Source organism: Bufo bufo, chromosome 2 (assembly GCF_905171765.1).
Source record: "Bufo bufo chromosome 2, aBufBuf1.1, whole genome shotgun sequence".
NCBI lineage: Eukaryota > Metazoa > Chordata > Amphibia > Anura > Bufonidae > Bufo > Bufo bufo.
The window spans coordinates 11,896,137-11,921,954 of record NC_053390.1 but is presented as its reverse complement, the minus strand read 5'-3'; the positions used below and the strand labels follow the sequence as shown (position 1 = coordinate 11,921,954).

At 44.7% G+C, this 25,818-nt stretch overlaps 1 protein-coding gene and 2 long non-coding RNA genes across 3 annotated transcripts in view; all 3 read right to left on the bottom strand.

The window, feature by feature from the left end:
• The window catches only part of LOC120992016 (zinc finger protein 585A-like), a gene marked incomplete at its 5' end in the record, with an annotated part of 326,353 nt that overhangs the window by 85,466 nt on the left and 215,069 nt on the right, over positions 1-25,818 (bottom strand). The window contains one exon of the mRNA XM_040420780.1: positions 2,790-3,611. Within this exon, the coding sequence (XP_040276714.1) occupies positions 2,790-3,611 (822 nt within the window). The remainder of the gene's footprint in view (positions 1-2,789; positions 3,612-25,818) is intronic.
• Positions 6,044-8,035, bottom strand: LOC120992020. Its single transcript, XR_005776899.1, has 3 exons — positions 7,980-8,035; positions 6,410-6,531; positions 6,044-6,095 (listed from the first exon to the last, which is right to left on the bottom strand). It is a non-coding gene; the product is annotated as an uncharacterized LOC120992020 (long non-coding RNA).
• LOC120992019 lies at positions 8,315-10,306 on the bottom strand. The gene is made up of 3 exons (XR_005776898.1): positions 10,251-10,306; positions 8,681-8,802; positions 8,315-8,366 (listed from the first exon to the last, which is right to left on the bottom strand). It is a non-coding gene; the product is annotated as an uncharacterized LOC120992019 (long non-coding RNA).

The following is a 25,818-nucleotide window of genomic DNA, read 5'->3' as shown; positions in this document are numbered from 1 at the left end:
GACAGGGCCAGCGAGCGCTCTCCTCCTCTGGCTGGCCCTGTCTGCCTTTCCAAATCTCATGCATGCGCTGTACCGGTCTTCAGTCGGCGCAGGCGCTCAGTGCGCCTGCGCCGATGGCGTCACATCTACACCTGGCGCAGGCGCACTGAGGAAGGAGCGGCCGAGCGAGCGTCCTCCTATCAGTGCGCCTGCGCCGACTGAAGACCGGTATGGCGCAGGCGCGAGATTTAGAACGCAGACAGGGCCAGTCAGAGGAGGAGAGCGCTCGCTGGCCCTGTCAATCAACAAGAGGAGGGGGCGTTTTTTTGAAAGGAGGATGCGGCGGCTACCGGCAAGTAACCGCCCTACTTGCTAGTAGCCAGGTAATTAACATATTATAAAAGTGCGGTTTTTAAAGAAACTAGACAACAGATAAGGGTAAGAGCACTATATATTGAATAATCGCACTATAAGGATTTTAATTAGCCCAAAAATGAAAAATGACTTTTGGGGGGTGACAGAAGCCCTTTAAGGTGCTCTCTATCTAAGGAGAGTTAGTTCCCCCCTGAATAGGAATGAATATGCACATATTAGGAAATACATTGTAATGGCATACAAATTAGCTTGTAGAGTGGTAATGTCACTCTGGGACGTTACATATGCAGACAGCTTCTCTAGCGATACCCGTTACATACTACCATAATAGTGTTAACGACGATAACTAGAGAGGAATCTAATATACACTGCTCAAAAAAATAAAGGGAACACTTAACACAATGTAACTCCAAGTCAATCACACTTCAGTGAAATCAAACTGTCCACTTAGGAAGCAACACTGAGTGACAATCAATTTCACATGCTGTTGTGCAAATGGGATAGACAACAGGTGGTGACCACAGACCACTTCTCAGTTCCTATGCTTCCTGGCTGATGTTTTGGTCACTTTTGAATGCTGGCGGTGCTTTCACTCTAGTGGTAGCATGAGACGGAGTCTACAACCCACACAAGTGGCTCAGGTAGTGCAGCTTATCCAGGATGACACATCAATGCGAGCTGTGGCAAGAAGGTTTGCAGTGTCTGTCAGCGTAGTGTCCAGAGCATGGAGGCGCTACCAGGAGACAGGCCAGTACATCAGGAGACGTGGAGGAGGCCGTAGGAGGGCAACAACCCAGCAGCAGGACCGCTACCTCCACCTTTGTGCAAGGAGGAAAAGGAGGAGCACTGCCAGAGCCCTGCAAAATGACCTCCAGCAGGCCACAAATGTGCATGTGTCTGCTCAAACGGTCAGAAACAGACTCCATGAGGGTGATATGAGGGCCCGACGTCCACAGGTGGGGGTTGTGCTTACAGACCAACACTGTGCAGGACGTTTGGCATTTGCCAGAGAACACCAAGATTAGCAAATTCGCCACTGGCGCCCTGTGCTCTTCACAGATGAAAGCAGGTTCACACTGAGCCCATGTGACAGACGTGACAGAGTCTGGAGACGCCGTGGAGAACGTTCTGCTGCCTGCAACATCCTCCAGCATGACCGGTTTGGCATTGGGTCAGTAATGGTGTGGGGTGGTATTTCTTTGTAGGGCCGCACAGCCCTCCATGTGCTCGCCAGAGGTAGCCTGACTGCCATTAGGTACCGAGATGAGATCCTCAGACCCCTTGTGAGACCATATGCTGGTGCGGTTGGCCCTGGGTTCCTCCTAATGCAAGACAATGCTAGACCTCATGTGGCTGGAGTGTGTCAGCAGTTCCTGCAAGACGAAGGCATTGATGCTATGAACTGGCCCGCCCGTTCCCCAGACCTGAATCCAATTGAGCACATCTGGGACATCATGTCTCGCTCTATCCACCAACATCACGTTGCACCACAGACTGTCCAGGAGTTGGCAGATGCTTTAGTCCAGGTCTGGGAGGAGATCCCTCAGGAGACCGTCCGCCACCTCATCAGGAGCATGCACAGGCGTTGTAGGGAGGTCATACAGGCACGTGGAGGACACACACACACTACTGAGCCTAATTTTGACTTGTTTTAAGGACATTACATCAAAGTTGGATCAGCCTGTAGTGTGTTTTTCCACTTTAATTTTGAGTGTGACTCCAAATCCAGACCTCCATGGGTTGAAAAATTTGATTTCCATTTTTTAATTTTTGTGTGATTTTGTTGTCAGCACATTCAACTATGTAAAGAATATTTAATTAATTCAGATCTAGGATGTGTTATTTTTGTGTTCCCTTTATTTTTTTGAGCAGTGTATTTTACCACAGTGAATGCCGTAAAAGTAAATCAAACAAAAAATTCTGTTTAAGGCCGCTACAACAGGCAGCACTTGATATGCAGTCCGCTTACCCCTGCAGAATTTACAGCCCCACAATAGTGCCACCAGGGAAGCTTTAATAAGCAGAAAATATTTTCTCTAACACGCCACACAGGAGGGTTAGTCTGTAGGAGCAATGAATTTCACAGCACAAGTAGAAAGTATAATATGCGCCAAAAAGACAGTGTCTGTCAGTGATACGGTTTGAATAAAGATAAAACATTAATATGTCCTCATACATTATAAAACCATTACATGGAGCGTCGTTACTTCTCCCCATGTTACTCTGGACTCTCCCGCAGTGTGGGTGGAGGTGTGAATACAGTGATAAGAAGCAAGGTCCATCGGGACAGTTCATCTTCACTGCTCTGGAAGTAAACAAGGGAGGCGGGAAAATTTCATCAAAACTAAACCGTCCTATTGGCTGTTTGAGATCCACTAATAACGACATATGCTAAATATGGGGAAATAGTTTCTCTCCTGTGTGACTTTTCTCATGTCTAACAAGTTTTGACTTCTCTGTAAAACATTTCCCACATTCTGAACATGAATACGGCTTCTCTCCTGTGTGAGTTCTCTCATGTTTAACAAAATTTGATTTATATGTAAACCTCTTCCCACAATGTAAGCAAGAATATGGTTTCTCTCCTTTGTGAAATTTCTGATGTGCAACAAGATTTGATTTCCGTGTAAAACATTTCCCACATTCTGAACATGAATATGGCTTTTCTCCTGTGTGAATTCTTTGATGTGTAACACGATCAGACTTTTGTGTAAAACATTTCCCACATTCTGAACATGCATATGGCTGCTCTCCAGTGTGAATTCTCTCATGTGCAACAAAACTTGATTTATGAGTAAAACACTTTCCACATATTGAACATAAATATGGTTTCACTCCTGTATGACGTTTCTCATGTGTAACAAGATCTGATTTATGTGTAAAACATTTCCCACATTCTGAACATGAATATGGTTTCTCTCCTGTGTGACGTCTCTCGTGTGCAACAAGACTGGGTTTCTGTGTAAAACATTTTCCGCATTCTGAACATGAATACGGCTTCTCTCCTGTGTGACTTCTCTCGTGTGTAACAAGATCTGATTTTCGTGTAAAACATTTCCCACATTCTGAACATGAATACGGCTTCTCTCCTCTGTGACGTCTCTCATGCGCAACAAGAGTTGAATTCCATGTAAAACATTTCCCACATTCTGAACATGAATATGGTTTCTCTCCTGTGTGACATCTCTCATGTCTAACAAGACTCGATTTATCTATGAAGCACTTCCCACATTCTGAACATGAATATGGTTTCTCCCCTGTGTGAATTCTCTCATGATAACCAAGTTTGGCTTTACTAATGAAACATTTCCCACATTCTGAGCAGGAGTATGGATTCTCTCGTGTGTTAATTATTTTGTGTGTAGAAAGACCTAAGTTTTCTGTCAACTCTTTACCACACTGAAATTTTTCACCCCCTTTCTGACCAGCACTTGTAGTAACAATCTGTGATCGGTCAGGAGAAGGTTCCTCATGAGTAGAAGGATTATAGGATGTACTGTGAAGTCCTGGATGTACATTAAGGATCATGAAGTTATCCCCTGAAGAGCGCTGCGTGATATTTTCATTGTCTAGTGGTACCATGACATTTTCAGTATTCTTACTGGGATTTTCTGTTAAGATAAAAATTTAAGTTTGTGTTATTTTTCCAAAGTATAGAGTATTATACAATGAACAAAAAATATAAACGCAACACTTTCGGTTTTGCTCCGATTTTGCATGAGCTGAACTCAAAGATCTGAAACATTTTCTACATACACAAAAGACCCATTACTCTCAAATATTGTTCACAAATCTGTGTTAGTGAGCACTTATCCTTTGCCGAGATAATCCATCCCACCTCACAGGTGAGGCATATCAAGGTGCCGATTAGACAGCATGAATATTGCACAGGTGTGCCTTAGACTTCCCACAATAAGAGGCCACTCTGAAATGTGCAGTTTGATAAATCACAACGCCACAGAAGTCGCAACGTTTGAGGGAGCGTGCAATTGGCATGCTGACTGCAGGAATGTCTACCAGAGCTGTTGCCCGTGCAATGAATGTTCATTTCTCTACCATAAGCCGCCTCCAAAGGCGTTTCAGAGAATTTGGTAGTACATCCAACAGGCCTCACAACCGCAGACCACATGTAACCACACCAGCCTGCATGCTCGTCATCCTCATCAGGGTCTGGACCTGACTGCAGCTCGTCGTCCTAACCGACTTGAGTGGGCAAATGCTCACATTCGATGGCATCTGGCGCGTTGGAGAGGCGTTCTGTTCACAGATGAGTCCCGGGATGGCAGACAGCGTGTGTGGCGTCATGTGGGTAAACGGTTTACTGAAGTCAACGTTGTTGATCGAGTGGCCCATGGTGGCGGTGGGGTTATGGTATGGGCAGGCGTATGTTATGGACAACGAACACAGGTGCATTTTATTGATGGCATTTTGAATGCACAGAGATACGGAGACAAGATCCTGAGGCCCATTGTCCCATTCATCCACGACCATCATCTCATGGTGCAGCATGATAATGCAGGGCCCCATATTGCAAGGATCTGTACACAATTCCTGGAAGCTGAAAACATCCCAGTTCTTGCATGGCCAGCATACTCACCGGACAGGTCACCCATTGAGCATGTTTGGGATGCTGTGGATCGGCGTATACGACAGCGTGTTCCAGTTCCTGACAATATTCTGCAACTTCACACAGCTACTGAAGAGGAGTGGACCAACATTCCACAGGCCACAATCAACAACCTGATCAACGGAGATGTGTTGACCACGGAGATGTGTTGCACTACGTGAGGCAAACGGTGGCCACACCAGATACTGACTGGATGCTCCTCCATTACATGTCACTGCACACACGTGTACACACTGCACATGACGGCTCTTATCTTGTGATATAAGAGGCTGGTGCTCCTCCATTACATGTCACTGCACACACGTGTATACACTGCACATGACGGCTCTTACCCTGTGATATAAGAGGCTGGTGCTCCTACATTACATGTCACTGCACACACGTGTATACACTGCACATGACGGCTCTTACCTTGTGATATAAGAGGCTGGTTCTCCTCCATTACATGTCACTGCACACACGTGTATACACTGCACATGACGGCTCTTACCTTGTGATATAAGAGGCCTGTGCTCCTCCATTACATGTCACTGCACACACATGTATACACTGCACATGACCGCTCTTACCCTGTGATATAAGAGGCTGGTGCTCCTCCATTACATGTCACTGCACACACGTGTATACTCTGCACATGACGGCTCTTACCTTGTGATATAAGAAGCTGGTGCTCCTCCATTACATGTCACTGCACACACGTGTACACACTGCACATGACGGCTCTTACCCTGTGATATAAGAGGCTGGTGCTCCTCCATCATGGCCTCCTTGTACAGGTCCTTGTGTCCTTCTATATACTCCCACTCCTCCATGGAGAAATAGACAGTGACATCCTGACACCTTATAGGAACCTGACAACACAATGACACCGTCATCACCCAGACCCCTCCAGTGCTGTTACTGGAGAATTTCCCAGCATTCCCAGCAGTGTCACCTCTCCAGTCAGCAGCTCCATCATCTTGTGGGAGAGTTCTAGGATCTTCTGCTCATGGATCAGGGGGTGAGGGGGAGGCTCTGTGATGGGGGGAGGGGTCCTGCTCCGCCCTCCTGACTCCTGGAAATGGATGATGGGAGTCACACAGTCCCCCGATGTCTTCTTCACTATTGTGTACTCCTGTGGATGGAGAGAGACACTTAGGGAATAAACCCTTCAGGGGCCATGTGCTCTCCTCCGGCCCTCTCCTCCTGGTACAACGTGCCTACTTACCTCCTCATGGCTCCTACAACATGACTATTGGTCCCTCGTCACATGACACATCACTCACCATACTGGGGGCTGATCTTCAGGTTCTCCATCACTTGGAAGGTCTGGAGGCCGTTCTCCAGGACCCTGGACTCTTCCTATCACTTCCTATGATGGATTCTCCTTCCAGATGTCTGACTTGTTACAGAATACAATAAAGAGGAGAGAAATCTAGAAAAGTTTACCTCTCCGCTCAGCAGGGAGATGATCTCCAAGGTGAGGTCTAATATTCTTCTGCTGGTCTCCATCCTGTCCATCCTTGGCTCATTCAGGAGAAGGCTCGTATTGCTGGTTTTCTTCATGATGCCTTCAGAAAAAGAGAAATAAAAGGTTAATCAGTGAGTCCCATGTCTCCTATAATGAGGCCGAGACAAAGTAGAACTCATCCCACAAAACTGAGACCCTCATAAAGCTGCACTGATGGGAAAAAAATGAGCTCCCTTTGTATCCTAAGCTCCTGGCCGTGCAGTGTGTGGAGGCAGGAGACTCTGAGCTCCGTGTGTATCTAAGCTCCTCCTCCTCTATTACATGTCACTGCACACACGTGTACACATTGCACATGACGGCTCTTTCCTTGTGATATAAGAGGCTGGTCCTCCATTACATGTCACTGCACACACGTGTATACGATACACATGACGGCTCTTACCCTGTGATATAAGAGGCTGGTGCTCCTCCATTACAGGTCACTGCACACACGTGTATACACTGCACATGACGGGTCTTACCTTGTGATATAAGAGGCTGGTGCTCCTCCATTACATGTCACTGCACACACGTGTACACATTGCACATGACGGCTCTTTCCTTGTGATATAAGGGGCTGGTGCTCCTCCATTACATGTCACTGCACATACGTGTACACATTGCACATGACGGCTCTTTCCTTGTGATATAAGAGGCTGGTGCTCCTCCATTACATGTCACTGCACACACGTGTATACACTGCACATGACGGCTCTTACCTTGTGATATAAGAGGCTGGTGCTCCTCCATTACATGTCACTGCACACACGTGTATACACTGCACATGACGGCTCTTACCCTGTGATATAAGAGGCTGGTGCTCCTCCATTACATGTCACTGCACACACGTGTATACACTGCACATGACGGCTCTTACCTTGTGATATAAGAGACTGGTGCTCCTCCATTACATGTCACTGCACACACGTGTATACACTGCACATGACGGCTCTTACCTTGTGATATAAGAGGCTGGTGCTCCTCCATTACATGTCACTGCACACACGTGTATACACTGCACATGACGGCTCTTACCCTGTGATATAAGAGGCTGGTGCTCCTCCATTACATGTCACTGCACACACGTGTATACACTGCACATGACGGGTCTTACCCTGTGATATAAGAGGCTGGTGCTCCTCCATTACATGTCACTGCACACACGTGTATACACTGCACATGACGGCTCTTACCCTGTGATATAAGAGGCTGGTGCTCCTCCATTACATGTCACTGCACACACGTGTATACACTGCACATGACGGCTCTTACCTTGTGATATAAGAGACTGGTGCTCCTCCATTACATGTCACTGCACACACGTGTATACACTGCACATGATGGCTCTTACCTTGTGATATAAGAGGCTGGTGCTCCTCCATTACATGTCACTGCACACACGTGTATACACTGCACATGACGGCTCTTACCCTGTGATATAAGAGGCTGGTGCTCCTCCATTACATGTCACTGCACACACGTGTATACACTGCACATGACGGCTCTTACCTTGTGATATAAGAGGCTGGTGCTCCTCCATCATGGCCTCCTTGTACAGGTCCTTGTGTCCTTCTATATACTCCCACTCCTCCATGGAGAAATAGACAGTGACATCCTGACACCTTATAGGAACCTGACAACACAATGACACCGTCATCACCCAGACCCCTCCAGTGCTGTTACTGGAGAATTTCCCAGCATTCCCAGCAGTGTCACCTCTCCAGTCAGCAGCTCCATCATCTTGTGGGAGAGTTCTAGGATCTTCTGCTCATGGATCAGGGGGTGAGGGGGAGGCTCTGTGATGGGGGGAGGGGTCCTGCTCCGCCCTCCTGACTCCTGGAGATGGATGATGGGAGTCACACAGTCCCCCGATGTCTTCTTCACTATTGTGTACTCCTGTGGATGGAGAGAGACACTTAGGGAATAAACCCTTCAAGGGCCATGTGCTCTCCTCCGGCCCTCTCCTCCTGGTACAACGTGCCTACTTACCTCCTCATGGCTCCTACAACATGACTATTGGTCCCTCGTCACATGACACATCACTCACCATACTGGGGGCTGATCTTCAGGTTCTCCATCACTTGGAAGGTCTGGAGGCCGTTCTCCAGGACCCTGGACTCTTCCTATCACTTCCTATGATGGATTCTCCTTCCAGATGTCTGACTTGTTACAGAATACAATAAAGAGGAGAGAAATCTAGAAAAGTTTACCTCTCCGCTCAGCAGGGAGATGATCTCCAAGGTGAGGTCTAATATTCTTCTGCTGGTCTCCATCCTGTCCATCCTTGGCTCATTCAGGAGAAGGCTCGTATTGCTGGTTTTCTTCATGATGCCTTCAGAAAAAGAGAAATAAAAGGTTAATCAGTGAGTCCCATGTCTCCTATAATGAGGCCGAGACAAAGTAGAACTCATCCCACAAAACTGAGACCCTCATAAAGCTGCACTGATGGGAAAAAAATGAGCTCCCTTTGTATCCTAAGCTCCTGGCCGTGCAGTGTGTGGAGGCAGGAGACTCTGAGCTCCGTGTGTATCTAAGCTCCTCCTCCTCTATTACATGTCACTGCACACACGTGTACACATTGCACATGACGGCTCTTTCCTTGTGATATAAGAGGCTGGTCCTCCATTACATGTCACTGCACACACGTGTATACGATACACATGACGGCTCTTACCCTGTGATATAAGAGGCTGGTGCTCCTCCATTACAGGTCACTGCACACACGTGTATACACTGCACATGACGGGTCTTACCTTGTGATATAAGAGGCTGGTGCTCCTCCATTACATGTCACTGCACACACGTGTACACATTGCACATGACGGCTCTTTCCTTGTGATATAAGGGGCTGGTGCTCCTCCATTACATGTCACTGCACATACGTGTACACATTGCACATGACGGCTCTTTCCTTGTGATATAAGAGGCTGGTGCTCCTCCATTACATGTCACTGCACACACGTGTATACACTGCACATGACGGCTCTTACCTTGTGATATAAGAGGCTGGTGCTCCTCCATTACATGTCACTGCACACACGTGTATACACTGCACATGACGGCTCTTACCCTGTGATATAAGAGGCTGGTGCTCCTCCATTACATGTCACTGCACACACGTGTATACACTGCACATGACGGCTCTTACCTTGTGATATAAGAGACTGGTGCTCCTCCATTACATGTCACTGCACACACGTGTATACACTGCACATGACGGCTCTTACCTTGTGATATAAGAGGCTGGTGCTCCTCCATTACATGTCACTGCACACACGTGTATACACTGCACATGACGGCTCTTACCCTGTGATATAAGAGGCTGGTGCTCCTCCATTACATGTCACTGCACACACGTGTATACACTGCACATGACGGGTCTTACCCTGTGATATAAGAGGCTGGTGCTCCTCCATTACATGTCACTGCACACACGTGTATACACTGCACATGACGGCTCTTACCCTGTGATATAAGAGGCTGGTGCTCCTCCATTACATGTCACTGCACACACGTGTATACACTGCACATGACGGCTCTTACCTTGTGATATAAGAGACTGGTGCTCCTCCATTACATGTCACTGCACACACGTGTATACACTGCACATGATGGCTCTTACCTTGTGATATAAGAGGCTGGTGCTCCTCCATTACATGTCACTGCACACACGTGTATACACTGCACATGACGGCTCTTACCCTGTGATATAAGAGGCTGGTGCTCCTCCATTACATGTCACTGCACACACGTGTATACACTGCACATGACGGCTCTTACCTTGTGATATAAGAGGCTGGTGCTCCTCCATCATGGCCTCCTTGTACAGGTCCTTGTGTCCTTCTATATACTCCCACTCCTCCATGGAGAAATAGACAGTGACATCCTGACACCTTATAGGAACCTGACAACACAATGACACCGTCATCACCCAGACCCCTCCAGTGCTGTTACTGGAGAATTTCCCAGCATTCCCAGCAGTGTCACCTCTCCAGTCAGCAGCTCCATCATCTTGTGGGTGAGTTCTAGGATCTTCTGCTCATGTATCAGGGGGTGAGGGGGAGGCTCTGTGATGGGGTGAGGGGTCCTGCTCCGCCCTCCTGACTCCTGGAGATGGATGATGGGAGTCACACAGTCCCCCGATGTCTTCTTCACTATTGTGTACTCCTGTGGATGGAGAGAGACACTTAGGGAATAAACCCTTCAGGGGCCATGTGCTCTCCTCCGGCCCTCTCCTCCTGGTACAACGTGCCTACTTACCTCCTCATGGCTCCTACAACATGACTATTGGTCACTGGTCACATGACACATCACTCACCATATTGGGGTCTGATCTCCAGGTTCTCCATCACTTGGAAGGTCTGGAGGCCGTTCTCCAGGACCCTGGACTCTTCCTATCACTTCCTATGATGGATTCTCCTTCCCGATTTCTGACTTGTTACAGAATACAATACAGAGGAGAGAAATCTAGAAAAGTTTACCTCTCCGCTCAGCAGGGAGATGATCTCCAAGGTGAGGTCTAATATTCTTCTGCTGATCTCCTTCCTGTCCATCCTTGGTGGTCGTTCAGGAGAAGAGGAGAGAACTGGAGGAGCTGGAGGCTTCTAGTACTGCAGGCGCCTTTATGAGAAGAGGAGAGGAAATCATCCAGGGGACAAGACCAGATGTCACCTCCAGAACCGCACTTCCTGAGCCTGGAGGGGCCCCGCTTCTCAGAGCCCCCACCACATGGATTCCAGGGGCCCCAACATGGAGATCTCTGGTGGCTCCACAGGAGATAAATGTCTGGTAGATGCAGGTCCCACCTCTGGGCTGTGCTCAGCTGTGTCCAGAACTCCTAGAGAAGAGACTGGAGAGAGCTGAGCTCAGGCCGGGCCCCGCTCCATTCATTCTCCTCCTGGATACAGGGGCCCCTCACCAGGACAGTCAGGGCCAGCGAATGATGACAACCCCCATTATCCCCACTACTCCTCCCCCATCATACTAAGCTGAGGAGCGGAGAAGGATTCCTTGTGTGTAATGGAGGAGAATCTCCAGAGGTGACATGTCTGAGCTCTCCACCACACTGTCTCCTCACAGCTCATCTTACCTGCAGGCTGGAGGAATGGCTGATACCAGAGAGAACAAGAGCCCTGACTACCGACCAGGACCTGCCCAGTATCTGCTGCACTGCCAGAGCTGAAGGACCTGCGGTGACGTCACCGTCATGTGATCAGTGCAGGGGGCGGGGCTCAGCAGTGACTACCAACCAGGACCTGCCCAGTATCTGCTGCACTGCCAGAGCTGAAGGACCTGGGGTGACGTCACCGTCATGTGATCAGTACAGGGGGCGGGGCTCAGCAGTGACTACCGACCAGGACCTGCCCAGTATCTGCTGCACTGCCAGAGCTGAAGGACCTGCGGTGACGTCACCGCCATGTGTTCAGTACAGGAGGCGGGGCTCAGCAGTGGAGAAGAAAAGAGGTGGTGAAGGACCTGGGGTGATGTCGCTGTCATGTGATCAGTGCAGGGGGCGGGGCTCAGCAGTGGAGATACGATAGAGTGAAGGACCTGGGGTGACGTCACTGTCATGTGCTCAGTGGAGGGGCGGGGCTCAGCATTTAATATGAGTTTGTGAAGGATCTGGGTGATGTTACCCTCATGTGATCAGTGCAGGGGGCGGGGCTCTGCAGTGCAAATCAGAATGTGGTAAAGGACCTGTCAGATGTCATGTTTTGTGATTACTGCTGGAGGGGGCGGAGCTGAGCAGGAGCGAGGAAAAGGCTGGTATTAGTCACGTGATGTAAGGGGCGGAGCTTTAGATGGAGGTGAAGAAGTGGAATCTGCTTTTTGCTTACAAATTCTGATCAAATACTGATGCAAAACACTGACTAAAAGTGGAGCCATTTGTGTGGTTTATTCCGATAACCAACGAGACTCCTCTGTGCCAAGTAGTTATTTGACCCCAGGCGTCCGCGTCCAACTTCCAGGAGGGCCGAGTGGCGTTCAGCACTAACTCTTCTGTGATGTGCGGGGCTGCACTGATGGGATTGCCGTGTGTCTACCCAACAGGTGCGAGTCACCCGCTCAACGTCGGTCGTCATAGGAATCGTAATACTGGAGCAGACTAATTTATTTGCTAATAGACAAATTTTTTCGCTACAAGTCTAATATTTTTAACTAAAATAATTTTTCTGATAAAATAATAAATTTTTCCGACCAAAAACGAAAATTCTACTGTGCGGAGTATCAGTTTATTTGTGATGAGAAAGGAACACCACTAAACCACAGTGGACAGTAGGTAGACATGTACAGGTAGATACTACAAGGTAGATAGTACAGGTTTGGCGCAGTATACCGTAATCCGTAGGAGTGAATGGCGACACACCTATATTATATCATTATTATACATAAGATGTGACCTCACCAATACTTTACTATTCATAACTACTGAGGAACATCAGCCGCATCTCCAACATCTTCTAAGTGGACACCAGTTTCTTGTCACAGCCACGTCACGTGGAAATAATTAATTCCCTAATATTCTCCACTTTTAGTCAAGTCTCCATTCGAGACATATGAACCATTAACACTTTATTTATTACCTATCCCAACACCGAGGATCAAACATAATCATAAACTGGTCAGTAAGAATCCCTGATCTCATGGCTCGTCCTAATCAGGAGGACATGGGAGCTCTACTTTCTCAGTAACAGTTTACCAGTATGCAATTTAACTCTTTAGCTAAGCTTTAAGGTAGAAATAGAAGATGTCTGACTAAGACAACATGGCGGATCCACAGATAATATCTGACAGCCTCAGGATATAATATTTTTAACATACAATGGTCTTTTCTGACCCATAAGTTGAAACTAGACTCAGCATACAATGTCTCAGATACAGATACAACCAATCAAGGCCACCTCTCAAAATGTTGCCCTGGGCAAAATCAAAAGTGGGGCCCCAAATCTTGTAATAATACAGATGCGGAGAAAGCATTTGATAGGATAGATTGGTGGCACATGAGGAAAACGTTAGAAAAGGTCCATTTTCCGGAACCCTTCATAAATGCTATATTCGCATTATACGCTAGCCCTTCTGCCTCAATTAGGATAAATGGAATCCTGTCATCCAGCTTCCAGATCACTAATGGAATAAGGCAAGGCTGCCCGCTTTTCCCCCTCTTATTTGTCCACACTATGGAGACACTCATACAAAACATCCGACAACATCCAGAAATTAAAGGAGTTACAATTGGTGGTCAGTGTCACAAAACGGCGGCATATGCAGACGATTTACTCGTGATAACCTCTAACCCAGATATATCTTTCCCTATTTTATCAAGGATTTTTGATAAATTCCATTTTCTATCGAACTTTAAGATAGACCCAACAAAATCAACAGCCTTGAATATCTCCTGCCCCCAGAGCATGATACACCGGGCTAAATCTAACACTGACTTCCCGTGGTCAACTAATGATATAAAGTATTTAGGCCTTCAACTATCTCCTCACCCTGACAACTGGTTTACATTAAACCACTACTTCGTCAGATAGGTAATATAATAAGTTGATTGAAAATCCCATACAGATCATGGATTGGTAGAGTGAACCTATTAAAAATGATGATAATGCTGAAACACTTACTGGCACATTATTGGGGGGCATTATGGGGGACATTAGGCCGGCAGCCTATCAGAGGCCGGACACTGAGGGGCATCTACTGGGGCACTATATATGGGGCATTTTATACTGGTACATTATGGGGGGCACTAGCAGGAAGGGGGGAGAGGAGCACTCTGGGGGCATTTACTGGGAGCACTATATAGGGGTATTTTATACTGGGACACTATGGGGCACTATGGGGACATTAGCTCTGTAGCGGAGAGCTGATATTCCACAGCGAATCTCCACTTAAGATCCCAGAGAGGCTCAGGAACAAGTCTTATAAATCCATAGAGTAGGAATTCCAGCAGGCAAAGTAATCCAATAATATCTCCACAGCAATCCCAATGACTGGACGACACACAGCATCAGGAGCAGAACTGACTTTATTTAGACACAGCACACCTACTTTATACCCCCCAACAGCCTCATTTACATACAATAGGGCACATAGAAGATTATGGTACAAGGAAGGGTGGGGCCAGACAATAGCAAGGACTGATGGGAGATGGCGGAGGGACAGAAAAGCAATGCATTTAACATAGTAAACATTGCAGTTGACAATACATAGCAATACAATTAACCGAATGCCGTTTTACATGAATTAAACAGGACAGGCTAAATACAATCCGCTACAAGTTCATTACAAGGGGGTATTTTTGCACTGTCACATTATAAGGAGAATTATTACTACTTGGGGGTAATACTAGGGGGTATGACCCCCTAGTAGCAGCACCAGCCTCTCTCTGCTCTGCTATCCCTCTGCCCCTTCTCCAAATCCTTATTATGAAATCTTTCTCATTGGGATAAAGCACAACATCAGCTCCGCTGAGCCCCCGGCCAAAGTGTTGAAGTGGTGTCCGAGATCCCCAAGGACCAAGCCAAGTAACTGTAAGTTTTCATATGAAATATGTTTATGTTATACACATATAGCCTACACTGTGCCTCACAATATACAGTATACCGCTACACTGTGCCCCACAATATACAGTATACCGCTACACCGTGCCACACAATATACAGTATACCGCTACACTGTGCCCCACAATATACAGTATACCGCTACACTGTGCCCCACAATATACAGTATACCTCTACACTGTGCCACACAATATACAGTATACCTCTACACTGTGCCAAAGGAGTGGGGTTTACACAGGAGGAGGAGGTGCGAAGCACGCTCGAGGGCCCTTACAAATATTTGCTGTGGGGCCCAGTCACTTCTAGTTACGCCCCTGCTATCAACTCTCCTAGAACTGAAGTGGTGACTAAAACCCCATCATCTGCTCTGATAGCAAATTTATGATTCCCCAGCTTTATAAAAGTCCTCACTATGGATGACTCCACCTGCACACTGCGACTCTGGTACACACCTAGACAGATTGTAGGTCCAGAAAATGTGGCACAATGTGTCATCCAACTTGAAAGATCTCAAAGTGGAGAGGCTGGCCTTAGCTTACTTCCAACCTTACTGATGGAACCATCAAATACTCGGTCAAGCTAAATTAGCAGTTTATATTAATTAACAGGCTAAAAGGAACTTTATACTAAGGAGTGGAGCCTCAACTCCATAATCTTCTCTTGAATAGCGAAGAAGTGGGAAAACAAACTGGATTTTATATTGACAGAGAGGAAAAACTAAGATATCTAACTTTGCTCTCTGTATTGTGTTCACTATGCTCCAGTCTTAGATCAGCTGGGAGGAGAAGCTTGTGTATATTCCCATAACTCCTATTATTGCTGAGAGTGCTCAGGAAGAGTCTGGAGAAGCAGACATAAGTCATAGCCTTTGTTCTGCCCAGCAGGGTTAGAAAATCATTATAGATCATGTCTGCCTCAGTCTTGTTATTTCTGAAGTGTTTAGTGTGGTTATAGCACCATCTAGCGGTGTTACGTTGAATTACACTTTGTTTTTCCTGTTACAAAGACTGCATTGTGGGTGGTGCACTGCATTGTGGGAGTGCAAAGCATTCTTGGAAAGAGAAGTCTCCAGTCTCCAGGACACCGTTCAGAGCTGTCCTATGCATGTCTCCTTCTCAAACTTCACCATCCTTGTAAAATCATATCTGGTGAGAGATCTACCTTTGTCTCAGGGACATGATGTTAAACAGAGCTGTCGAGATAGTTTTAATTGTTACTCAGGGAGTTCTTATTACTGTTAGATAGCCATGCAATCTTATGTACAGGCAGCCATTTTACCATGTGCTTTCACTGATAACTGTTAATGTTATAGTGCATGCTATCCATGCTTAATACTTACACATGTTATTTGTATTATTGTAGTTTTACCAAACAATCCTGTTTTACCAATCAATCACTCAATTGTATATAATCACTAAATCACATACAGTACAGACCAAAAGTTTGGACACACCTTCTCATTCAAAGAGTTTTCTTTATTTTCATGACTATGAAGGCATCAAAACTATGAATTAACACATGTGGAATTATATACATAACAAACAAGTGTGAAACAACTGAAAATATGTCATATTCTAGGTTCTTCAAAGTAGCCACCTTTTGCTTTGATTACTGCTTTGCACACTCTTGGCATTCTCTTGATGAGCTTCAAGAGGTAGTCCCCTGAAATGGTTTTCACTTCACAGGTGTGCCCTGTCAGGTTTAATAAGTGGGATTTCTTGCCTTATAAATGGGGTTGGGACCATCAGTGGCGTTAAGGAGAAGTCAGGTGGATACACAGCTGATAGTCCTACTGAATAGACTGTTGGAATTTGTATTATGGCAAGAAAAAAGCAGCTAAGTAAAGAAAAATGAGTGGGCATCATTACTTTAAGAAATGAAGGTCTGTCAGTCAGCCGAAAAATTGGGAAAACTTTGAAAGTAAGGGCTTATTGACCATGAAGGAGAGTGATGGGGTGCTGCGCCAGATGACCTGGCCTCCACAGTCACCGGACCTGAACCCAATCGAGATGGTTTGGGGTGAGCTGGACCGCAGAGTGAAGGCAAAAGGGCCAACAAGTGCTGAGCATCTCTGGGAACTCCTTCAAGACTGTTGGAAGACCATTTCAGGTGACTACCTCTTGAAGCTCATCAAGAGAATGCCAAGAGTGTGCAAAGCAGTAATCAAAGCAAAAGGTGGCTACTTTGAAGAACCTAGAATATGACATATTTTCAGTTGTTTCACACTTGTTTGTTATGTATATAATTCCACATGTGTTAATTCATAGTTTTGATGCCTTCAGTGTGAATCTACAATTTTCATAGTCATGAAAATAAAGAAAACTCTTTGAATGAGAAGGTGTGTCCAAACTTTTGGTCTGTACTGTATCACTGGAATTTCTTTTCAAAGCCTCTACATGGTCAATGTCTTTAGACTTTAATGAAGAATTACAGGCTAGGCAAGCCTTTCTATTTAGCTAGGCTGTGGATCCACCACCATTCATGAGCATTTAGGTTTTCTACTTTTTAGTAACCAGCAAAAGTGATCTCTTGTCTGAATACCTTTGTACCGCACCCTACCTGTCTTCTGATTCCCATCCTTGCCACCACCCCCAACCTTCGAAATGTGACCTGCACTACACACGTACACTGCCTGTCCTGACCTTGGAATCGTTACCTGCACTACGAACTCTCGGTCTGCCCTGACTTTGGACTGTGATCAGACTATACTTTTTGCCTGAGTCCTTGGTCAGCAGCCAAATGGCAAGTACCTCGTATAGACAGGTAGGGCGTTATAGCTCCTGCCCCTCCAGTAGGGTGATTTAGGGTCTTTTTGCTCCCTATTCCTGTCTATGCGGAGGTCTACATGCTGGCACCGTTCCGGTATGGTAACATATCAACACTGTCTACCGCTTGATATTTGCAGCACGAAAGAGACTCTACCATCCAAGTCTACAGCATTTATGGGTGAGAACGTTCCTTTTTATGCTATATATTTTTTGTTACCATTCAGCGTTTGTTTGTCTAGGCCTTAATTGGCTGTCTTTTGTTTGTTTGTTTGTATTAGAGGCTCTCCTTGCTATTTTAGAAATACACATTAAATGTTAAGTTTTACCCCTTTGTCCCCTAGGGGATCACTACATATTGCCATTTGCTTTTGGGAGTAATCGGTCAAGCTTGTTTACTTGGCCTCACAGATTGTTATACATCTTGGTCAGCAGCCAACTACACCAGAACGACTCCAGGAGGTAGTGGCCTGGTTGGTTCCCTGCGGTGAAATCCTGGGTTTAGCTAAAAGTCAAATGATGGGAGAGATCTCTGTACTGGCCCCTGATATATTTATACATAGTAATTAGATCTCCCCTCAGTCGTCTTTTTTTCTAAAGCGAATAACCCTAATTTTGATAATCTTTCAGGGTACTGTAGTCCACCCATTCCAGTTATTACTTTAGTTGCCCTCCTCTGAACCTTCTCCAGCTCTACTATGTCTGCCTTGTTCACAGGAGCCCAGAACTGTACACAGTACTCCATGTGTGGTCTGATTAATGTGTAAAGTGGAAGGACTATGTTCTCATCCCGGGCATCTATGCCCCTTTTGATGCAACCGATTATCTTATTGGCCTTTGCAGCAGCTGCCTGACACTGGTTTCTACAGCTTAGTTTCCTGTTCACTAAAATTCCTAGATCCTTTTCCATGTCAGTGTTTTCCAGTGACTTGCATTATTCCTTCCCATGTGCATAACCTTACATTTGTCAGTGTTAAACCTCATCTGCCACTTCTCTGCCCAAACCTCCAATCTATCCAGATCCATTTGTAGCTGTATACTGTCCTCTGTAGTATATATACAGTATACTGTCCTCTGTAGTGTATATATACAGTATACTGTCCTCTGTAGTATATATATACAGTATACTGTCCTCTGTAGTATATATACAGTATACTGTCCTCTGTAGTATATATACAGTATACTGTCCTCTGTAGTATATATACAGTATACTGCCCTCTGTAGTATATATACAGTATACTGTCCTCTGTAGTATATATACAGTATACTGTCCTCTGTAGTATATATACAGTATACTGTCTTCTGTAGTATATATACAGTATACAGTCCTCTTCTGTGTCAATTACTTTACACAGTTTAGTGTTATCTTCAAAAATTTATATTTTACTGTGCAAGCCGTCTACAAGATCATTAACCTCTTCAGGACATAGGGCGTACAGGTACGCCCTTATGACCTGGTACTTAAGGACACAGGGCGTACCTGTACGCCCTGTGTATTTCTGATCACCGTCGCACAGCGGGCTGTGATCGGAAGCCGGTGCCTGCTCAAATCATTGAGCAGGCACCTCGGCTAAATGCGCAGGGGGTCTTGTGACCCCCCCCCATGTCGGCGATCGCAACAAACCGCAGGTCAATTCAGACTTGCGGTTTGCTGCGCTTTCTGCAGTTTCTGATCCCCAAGGTCCCTGACCGCGGGGATCAGAAACTTTAGTATTCCTAAAATATATATGTTTCACCCCCCCTGCACCCCTGAATGATATTATGGCGGTGGGTGGTGCAGGGGGGGTGTTGCGGGCGGTGCGGGAGGCGGGCGGTGCGGCAGACGGGATCGCGATCCACCGCCCGCCTCCTCTTGAATAATCATTGGTGGCCAGTGGGTATACCAGGGTGTCAGCACATTGCTGACACCCTGGTATAAACGGCTGACATCTGTGATGCGATGTCAGCCGTTTAACCCTTTCCATACCGCGGTCCGTACGGACCGCTGTATGGAAAAGGTTAACAGCTTAGGGAGCTCCCTCCCTCTCCCATCGGGGGGCTGCTGTGCCTTTGCAGCCCCCCGATGGAGAGGGAGAGAGCCCCCAGATAGCCCCCCTCCTTATTCTTCCCCATCTGCGCAGTTCTGGCCACTACTGAGCAGACGGGGAAGGTTCCCATGGCAACAGGACGCCTTCTCAGGCATCCTGCTGTCCATGGTGCTGAACAGATCTGTGCTAAAGGCAGAGATCTGTTCAGACAAAGTGTAAGTAAAATACAGTACAAAACACTATATAGTGTACTGTACTGTATTATACAGACATCAGACCCACTGGATCTTCAAGAACCAAGTGGGTCTGGGTAAAAAAAAAAGTGAAAAAAAGTGAAAAAAAAGTAAAAATCAAAAAACACATTTATCACTGATTAAAAAGAAAAGAAAAAAAATTCCCTACACATGTTTTTGCTATCGCCGCATCCGTAACGACCTGATCTATAAAACGGTCATGTTATTTTACCCGAACGGTGAACGTCATAAAAATTAAAAATAAAAAACTATGATGAAATTGAAATTTTGCCCACCTTACTTCCCAAAAAAGGTAATAAAAGTGATCAAAAAAGTCGCATGTACGCCAAAATTGTAACAATCAAACCGTCATCTCATCCCGCAAAAATCATACCCTACCCAAGATAATCGCCCAAAAACTGAAAAAACTATGGCTCTTAGACTATGGAAACACTAAAACATGATTTTTTTTGTTTAAAAAATGAAATCATTGTGTAAAACTTACATAAATAAAAAAAAAGTATACATATTAGGTATCGCCGCGTCCATATCGACCGGCTCTATAAAAAAATCACATGACCTAACCCCTCAGGTGACCACCGTAAAAAAATAAAAATAATGTAAAAAAAGCCATTTTCTGTCATCTTACGTCACAAAAAGTGTAATAGCAAGCAATCAAAAAGTCATATGCACCCCAAAATAGTGCCAATCAAACCGTCATCTCATCCTGCAAAAAATGAGACCCTACTTAAGATAATTGCCCAAAAACTGAAAAAAACTATGGCTCTTAGACTCTGGAGACACTAAAACTTTTTTTGTTTTAAAAATGAAATCATTGTGTAAAACTTACATAAATAAAAAAAATTGTATACATATTAGGTATCGCCGCGTCCGTGACAACCTGCTCTATAAAAATACCACATGATCTAACCTGTCAGATGAATGTTGTAAATAACAAAACAAAAAAACGGTGCCAAAAAAGCTATTTATTGTTACATTGCAGCACAAAAAGTGTAATATAGAGCAACCAAAAATCATATGTACCCTAAACTAGTACCAACAAAACTGCCACCCTATCCCGTAGTTTCTAAAATGGGGTCACTTTTTTGGAGTTTCTACTCTAGGGGTGCATCAGGGGGGCTTCAAATGGGACATGGTGTAAATAAACCAGTCCAGCAAAATCTGCCTTCCAAAAACCGTATGGCATTCCTTTCTTTCTGCGCCCTGCCGTGTGCCCGTACAGCAGTTTACGACCACATATGGGGTGTTTCTGTAAACTACAGAATCAGGGCCATAAATAATTAGTTTTGTTTGGCTGTTAACCCTTGCTTTGTAACTGGAAAAAAAATATTAAAATGGAAAATCTGCCAAAAAAGTGAAATTTTGAAATTGTATCTCTATTTTCCATTAAATCTTGTGCAACACCTAAAGGGTTAGCAAAGTTTGTAAAATCAGTTTTGAATACCTTGAGGGGTGTAGTTTCTTAGATGGGGTCACTTTTATGGAGTTTCTACTCTAGGGGTGCATCAGGGGGGCTTGAAATGGGACATGGTGTCAAAAAACCAGTCCAGCAAAACCTGCCTTTCAAAAACCAAACGGCGCACCTTTCACTCTATGCCCCGCTGTGTGGCCGTACAATAGTTTACGGCCAAATATGGGGTGTTTCTGTAAACGGCAGAGTCAGGGCAATAAAGATACAGTCTTGTTTGGCTGTTAACCCTTGCTTTGTTAGTGGAAAAAATGGGTTAAAATGGAAAATTAGGCAAAAAAATGAAATTCTCAAATTTCATCCCCATTTGCCAATAACTCTTGTGCAACACCTAAAGGGTTAACGAAGTTTGTAAAATCAGTTTTGAATACCTTGAGGGGTGTAGTTTATAGAATGGGGTCATTTTTAGGTGGTTTCTATTATGTAAGCCTCGCAAAATGACTTCAGAGCTGTAGTGGTCCCTAAAAATTGGGTTTTTGTAAATTTCTGAAAATTTCAAGATTTGCTTCTAAACTTCTAAGCCTTGTAACATCCCCAAAAAATAAAATATAATTCCCAAAATAATTCAAACATGAAGTAGACATATGGGGAATGTAAAGTCATCACAATTTTAGGGGTATTACAGAAGTAGAGAAACTGATACTTTGAAATTTGCTAATTTTTCAAAATTTTTGGTAAATTAGGTATTTTTTTTATGCAAAAAAAAAAAATTTTTGGACTTCATTTTACCAGTGTCATGAAGTACAATATGTGATGAAAAAACAATCTCAGAATGGCCTGGATAAGTCAAAGCGTTTTAAAGTTATCACCACTTAAAGTGACACTGGTCAGATTTGCAAAAAATGGCCTGGTCCTTAAGGTGAAATAAGGCTGTGTCCCTAAGGGGTTAATAAATATATTGAAGAGAATAGGGCCCAATACTGAACCCCTGAGGTACCCCACTAGTGATAGTGACCCAATCTGAGTGTGTACCGTTAATAACCACCCTCTGTTTTCTATCACTCAGCCAGTTACTTACCCACATACAGACATTTTCCCCCAGTCCGAGCATTCTCATTATATATACTAACTTTTTATGTGGTACAGTTTCAAATGCTTTGGAGAAGTCCAGATATACGACATCAATTGATTAGCCGCTGTCAAGTCTAGAACTTACATCCTCATAGAAACTGATTCAATTAGTTTGACATGACCGATCCCTCAGAGTCCTTAAATATCAGAAATAAGGGTCTGGCTATGACATTATTTAATTCTCTTAGGATACGGGGGTGCATGCCATCTGGTCCTGGCGATTTGTCTATTTTAATTTTTTTAAGACGCCGCTGTACTTCTTCCTGGGTCAGACAGGGCACTTTTAATGGGGAATTTACTTTTACATTCTGCATTTCATCTGACAGTTTATTTTCTTCACTGAATACAGTGGAAAAAAAAATATTTTATAGCTTTGCTTTCTCCTTATCTCTCTCTCCAATTTCCCCGTCATCACTCTGTAGAGGGCCGACACCTTCAGATTTATACTTTTTGCCATTTATATATTTAACCTCTTGGGGACATATGACGTACCGGTACATCATGATGTCCTGGTACTTAAGGACACATCGGTGGGCGGTGATCGGAACAAGGTGCCTGCTCAAATCATTGAGCAGGCACCCTTGGACAATGCGCGGGGGGTCCCGTGACCCCCCTGTATCGGCGATCGCCGCAAACCGCAGGTCAATTCAGTCTCTCTGTAAGTCAATACAGCATCCAGTTCCAAATGCTGGTCTCGGAACTGGGTTGGAATTACGAGGCTCTGGTAGCAGCTTTTTGGGAGGGTTTGGCAGACCACATCAAGGACCAATTGGCTGGCTGTGATGTTCCAACCTCATTGGATGCTTTGGTATCCCTTCCCACCCGTGTAGATCTGTGGTTCTATGAGCGTGCTAAGGAAGTAGCACATAAAAGAGCATCTCCTAGCCCAGAACTGACCTTTCCAGAGACTTCTGTCTCTGTTGACTTCAACCCCTGAACTAAGAAAAAAAAGAGGAGAGAGCTTTAAAATATAAGGCAGAAAAGCTATTGGGGCCTGGATGTTTCTGGATCTTAAAGGAAGCAATTGCTATTTCCACCACTATTGGAGTGATTTCAGAGCATAATAGCGATACTAGAGAATCTGGTATGGAACGTAGGCTTCTGTAAATAGGTAGAGATCTGTTCAGTAGAAGGGGCCTTTGGTTGTGAACGGAGGTGGTAAAGGAAGTTTTTAAACAATGTTATTTTTTGTGGATTAGCGGTTATTGTGCCTTGATTAGTGCAGAGTTTATAAAAGGGCCCAAAAGATGGGGTTGATTGAAGTTTCAATAACATTTACAAAGACAGGTGCACTCTGCGGTTTGACTAGACCCTCATACTGATGCTAAAATTGAGAGTTTAGCCAATATAGCCTACTGTGGAGGACATATAAGAGCCCGAGCACCGCGCCAAGGTTTCTCAAGTAGCTCGGGACCTAACGCTAAACCTACCTGTGCCGTATGGGCAATACCAGGAGCCAGTGGGAAAATTACAGGAGCGCAAGGTCTGACTCACAGCAAACTCCCAGTTACCTCGGGCTCCGATATGTCCTCCACAGTAGGATATATTGGCTAAACTCTCAATTTTAACATCAGTATGAGGGTCATTTGCTATCCTGTGTAGGATGTCTATTGTGGTACTTGTGGTCCGCTGCGGGCATCCCCCATTGCATTTTTGCTGGGGATTGCCATTAGCAGCGGACTACAAGTGCAGGATCTGCCCCCCCTCCGGTATAGATGCACTACTGCATATGGGGTGGAGCACTTCCTGCTTTCTAATACCACGCCAATTTATAGTTTGATTGAAGTTTCCTAGCTAATGGGGCGAGTGGCTTATTGTTCAGTATAATATATCTGGAAGGACCTTCAAAGTTTTCATTCAACAGTACAAGTACAGCTCTGTCCGCATGTGAGAGACGGTTTGGTGGGCGTTTAGTGTGGTTCGTCTTTGCCAGATCTTTTAATTGGGAGACTTTTTGTTCAAGTTCCTGACTTTTTGTTCAAGTATCCATTTGTGTTTATGAAGAGCTGCCATCTGTATTAACAGTCCTCAAAGTACTGATTTATGGGCTTCCCAGAGGGAGATAGGGGAGGAGACTGAAAGGACACTGTTTGTATAGTGTTCTTCTAAGTGTGTTTTTATAGAGGTTATTACTTCAGGGATCATTAATAGTTGGTCATTAAGAGACCAGGAAGGATTTGGAGGTTTAGACAGAAGAGATGAACAGGAAACACACAGGGTTATAGTCGCACTGCGGTGTAGTGTAACTTAAAATATTTTTATTTAGCATAAAACACAGACAAGATGGCTTTTAAAACCAGACAAAATGGCTGTAACACTTTAAGATTAACAATGTCATTAAAATATATATCATCTTCGTATACATGATCTTTATGTGGCATTAACTGACCTTTTAAATCCATATATACAATCTAAAATGAAAACTGTTAATTATCCAAATACATATCTATAGCTTGGCCTTACTGCATATAGCTGCATAACTGTTGCTTTTCTACAATTATATAAAAAATATTTTTTGCTATTATTTTATTATTCTCCATGCCCAAGTTTGTGGTTATATTGAGAAAATCTAATAAAATGTTGCGATTTTTTAAAAGAAAAATGCAACTTAAAAATGGGAAAAATCTATGAAGTTTATGTGTTATCTAACAAGCACAGCCCAAATGTGCGGATGACCTACCTGCCAGTACTTATCTGAGACATACAAAATACTAATAATTTAGCATCTGACTCCATTATTAATGTTCTGCAGGTAATAAAGGAGACAGGATACATATAAAACACATATATGAGCATCACTTGGTCTCTGAATTCATGTTGCCATTAATCAGGGGTTAATTAACAGATGTGACATCACAAGCGATTCCCACCACTGATATATCACTCATATATCATCAGTATCTAGATAGGTTTACCCTTAGACCGCAGGAATGTACATAAGGGGTTAATTATCATAGATCACCCGGTCAGATAAATCAGTGATATAGTCACTCACCAATCTATTTATGATCAATGAATGTCACAGCTGTTTGAATAAAGATAAAACATTAATCTGTCCTCATACATTATAAAACCATTACATAGAGCGTTTTTACTTCTCCCCATGTCACTCTGGACTCTCCCGCAGTGTGAGTGGAGGTGTGAATACAGTGATAAGAAGCAAGGTTCATGGGGAAAGTTCATTTTCACTGCTCTGGAA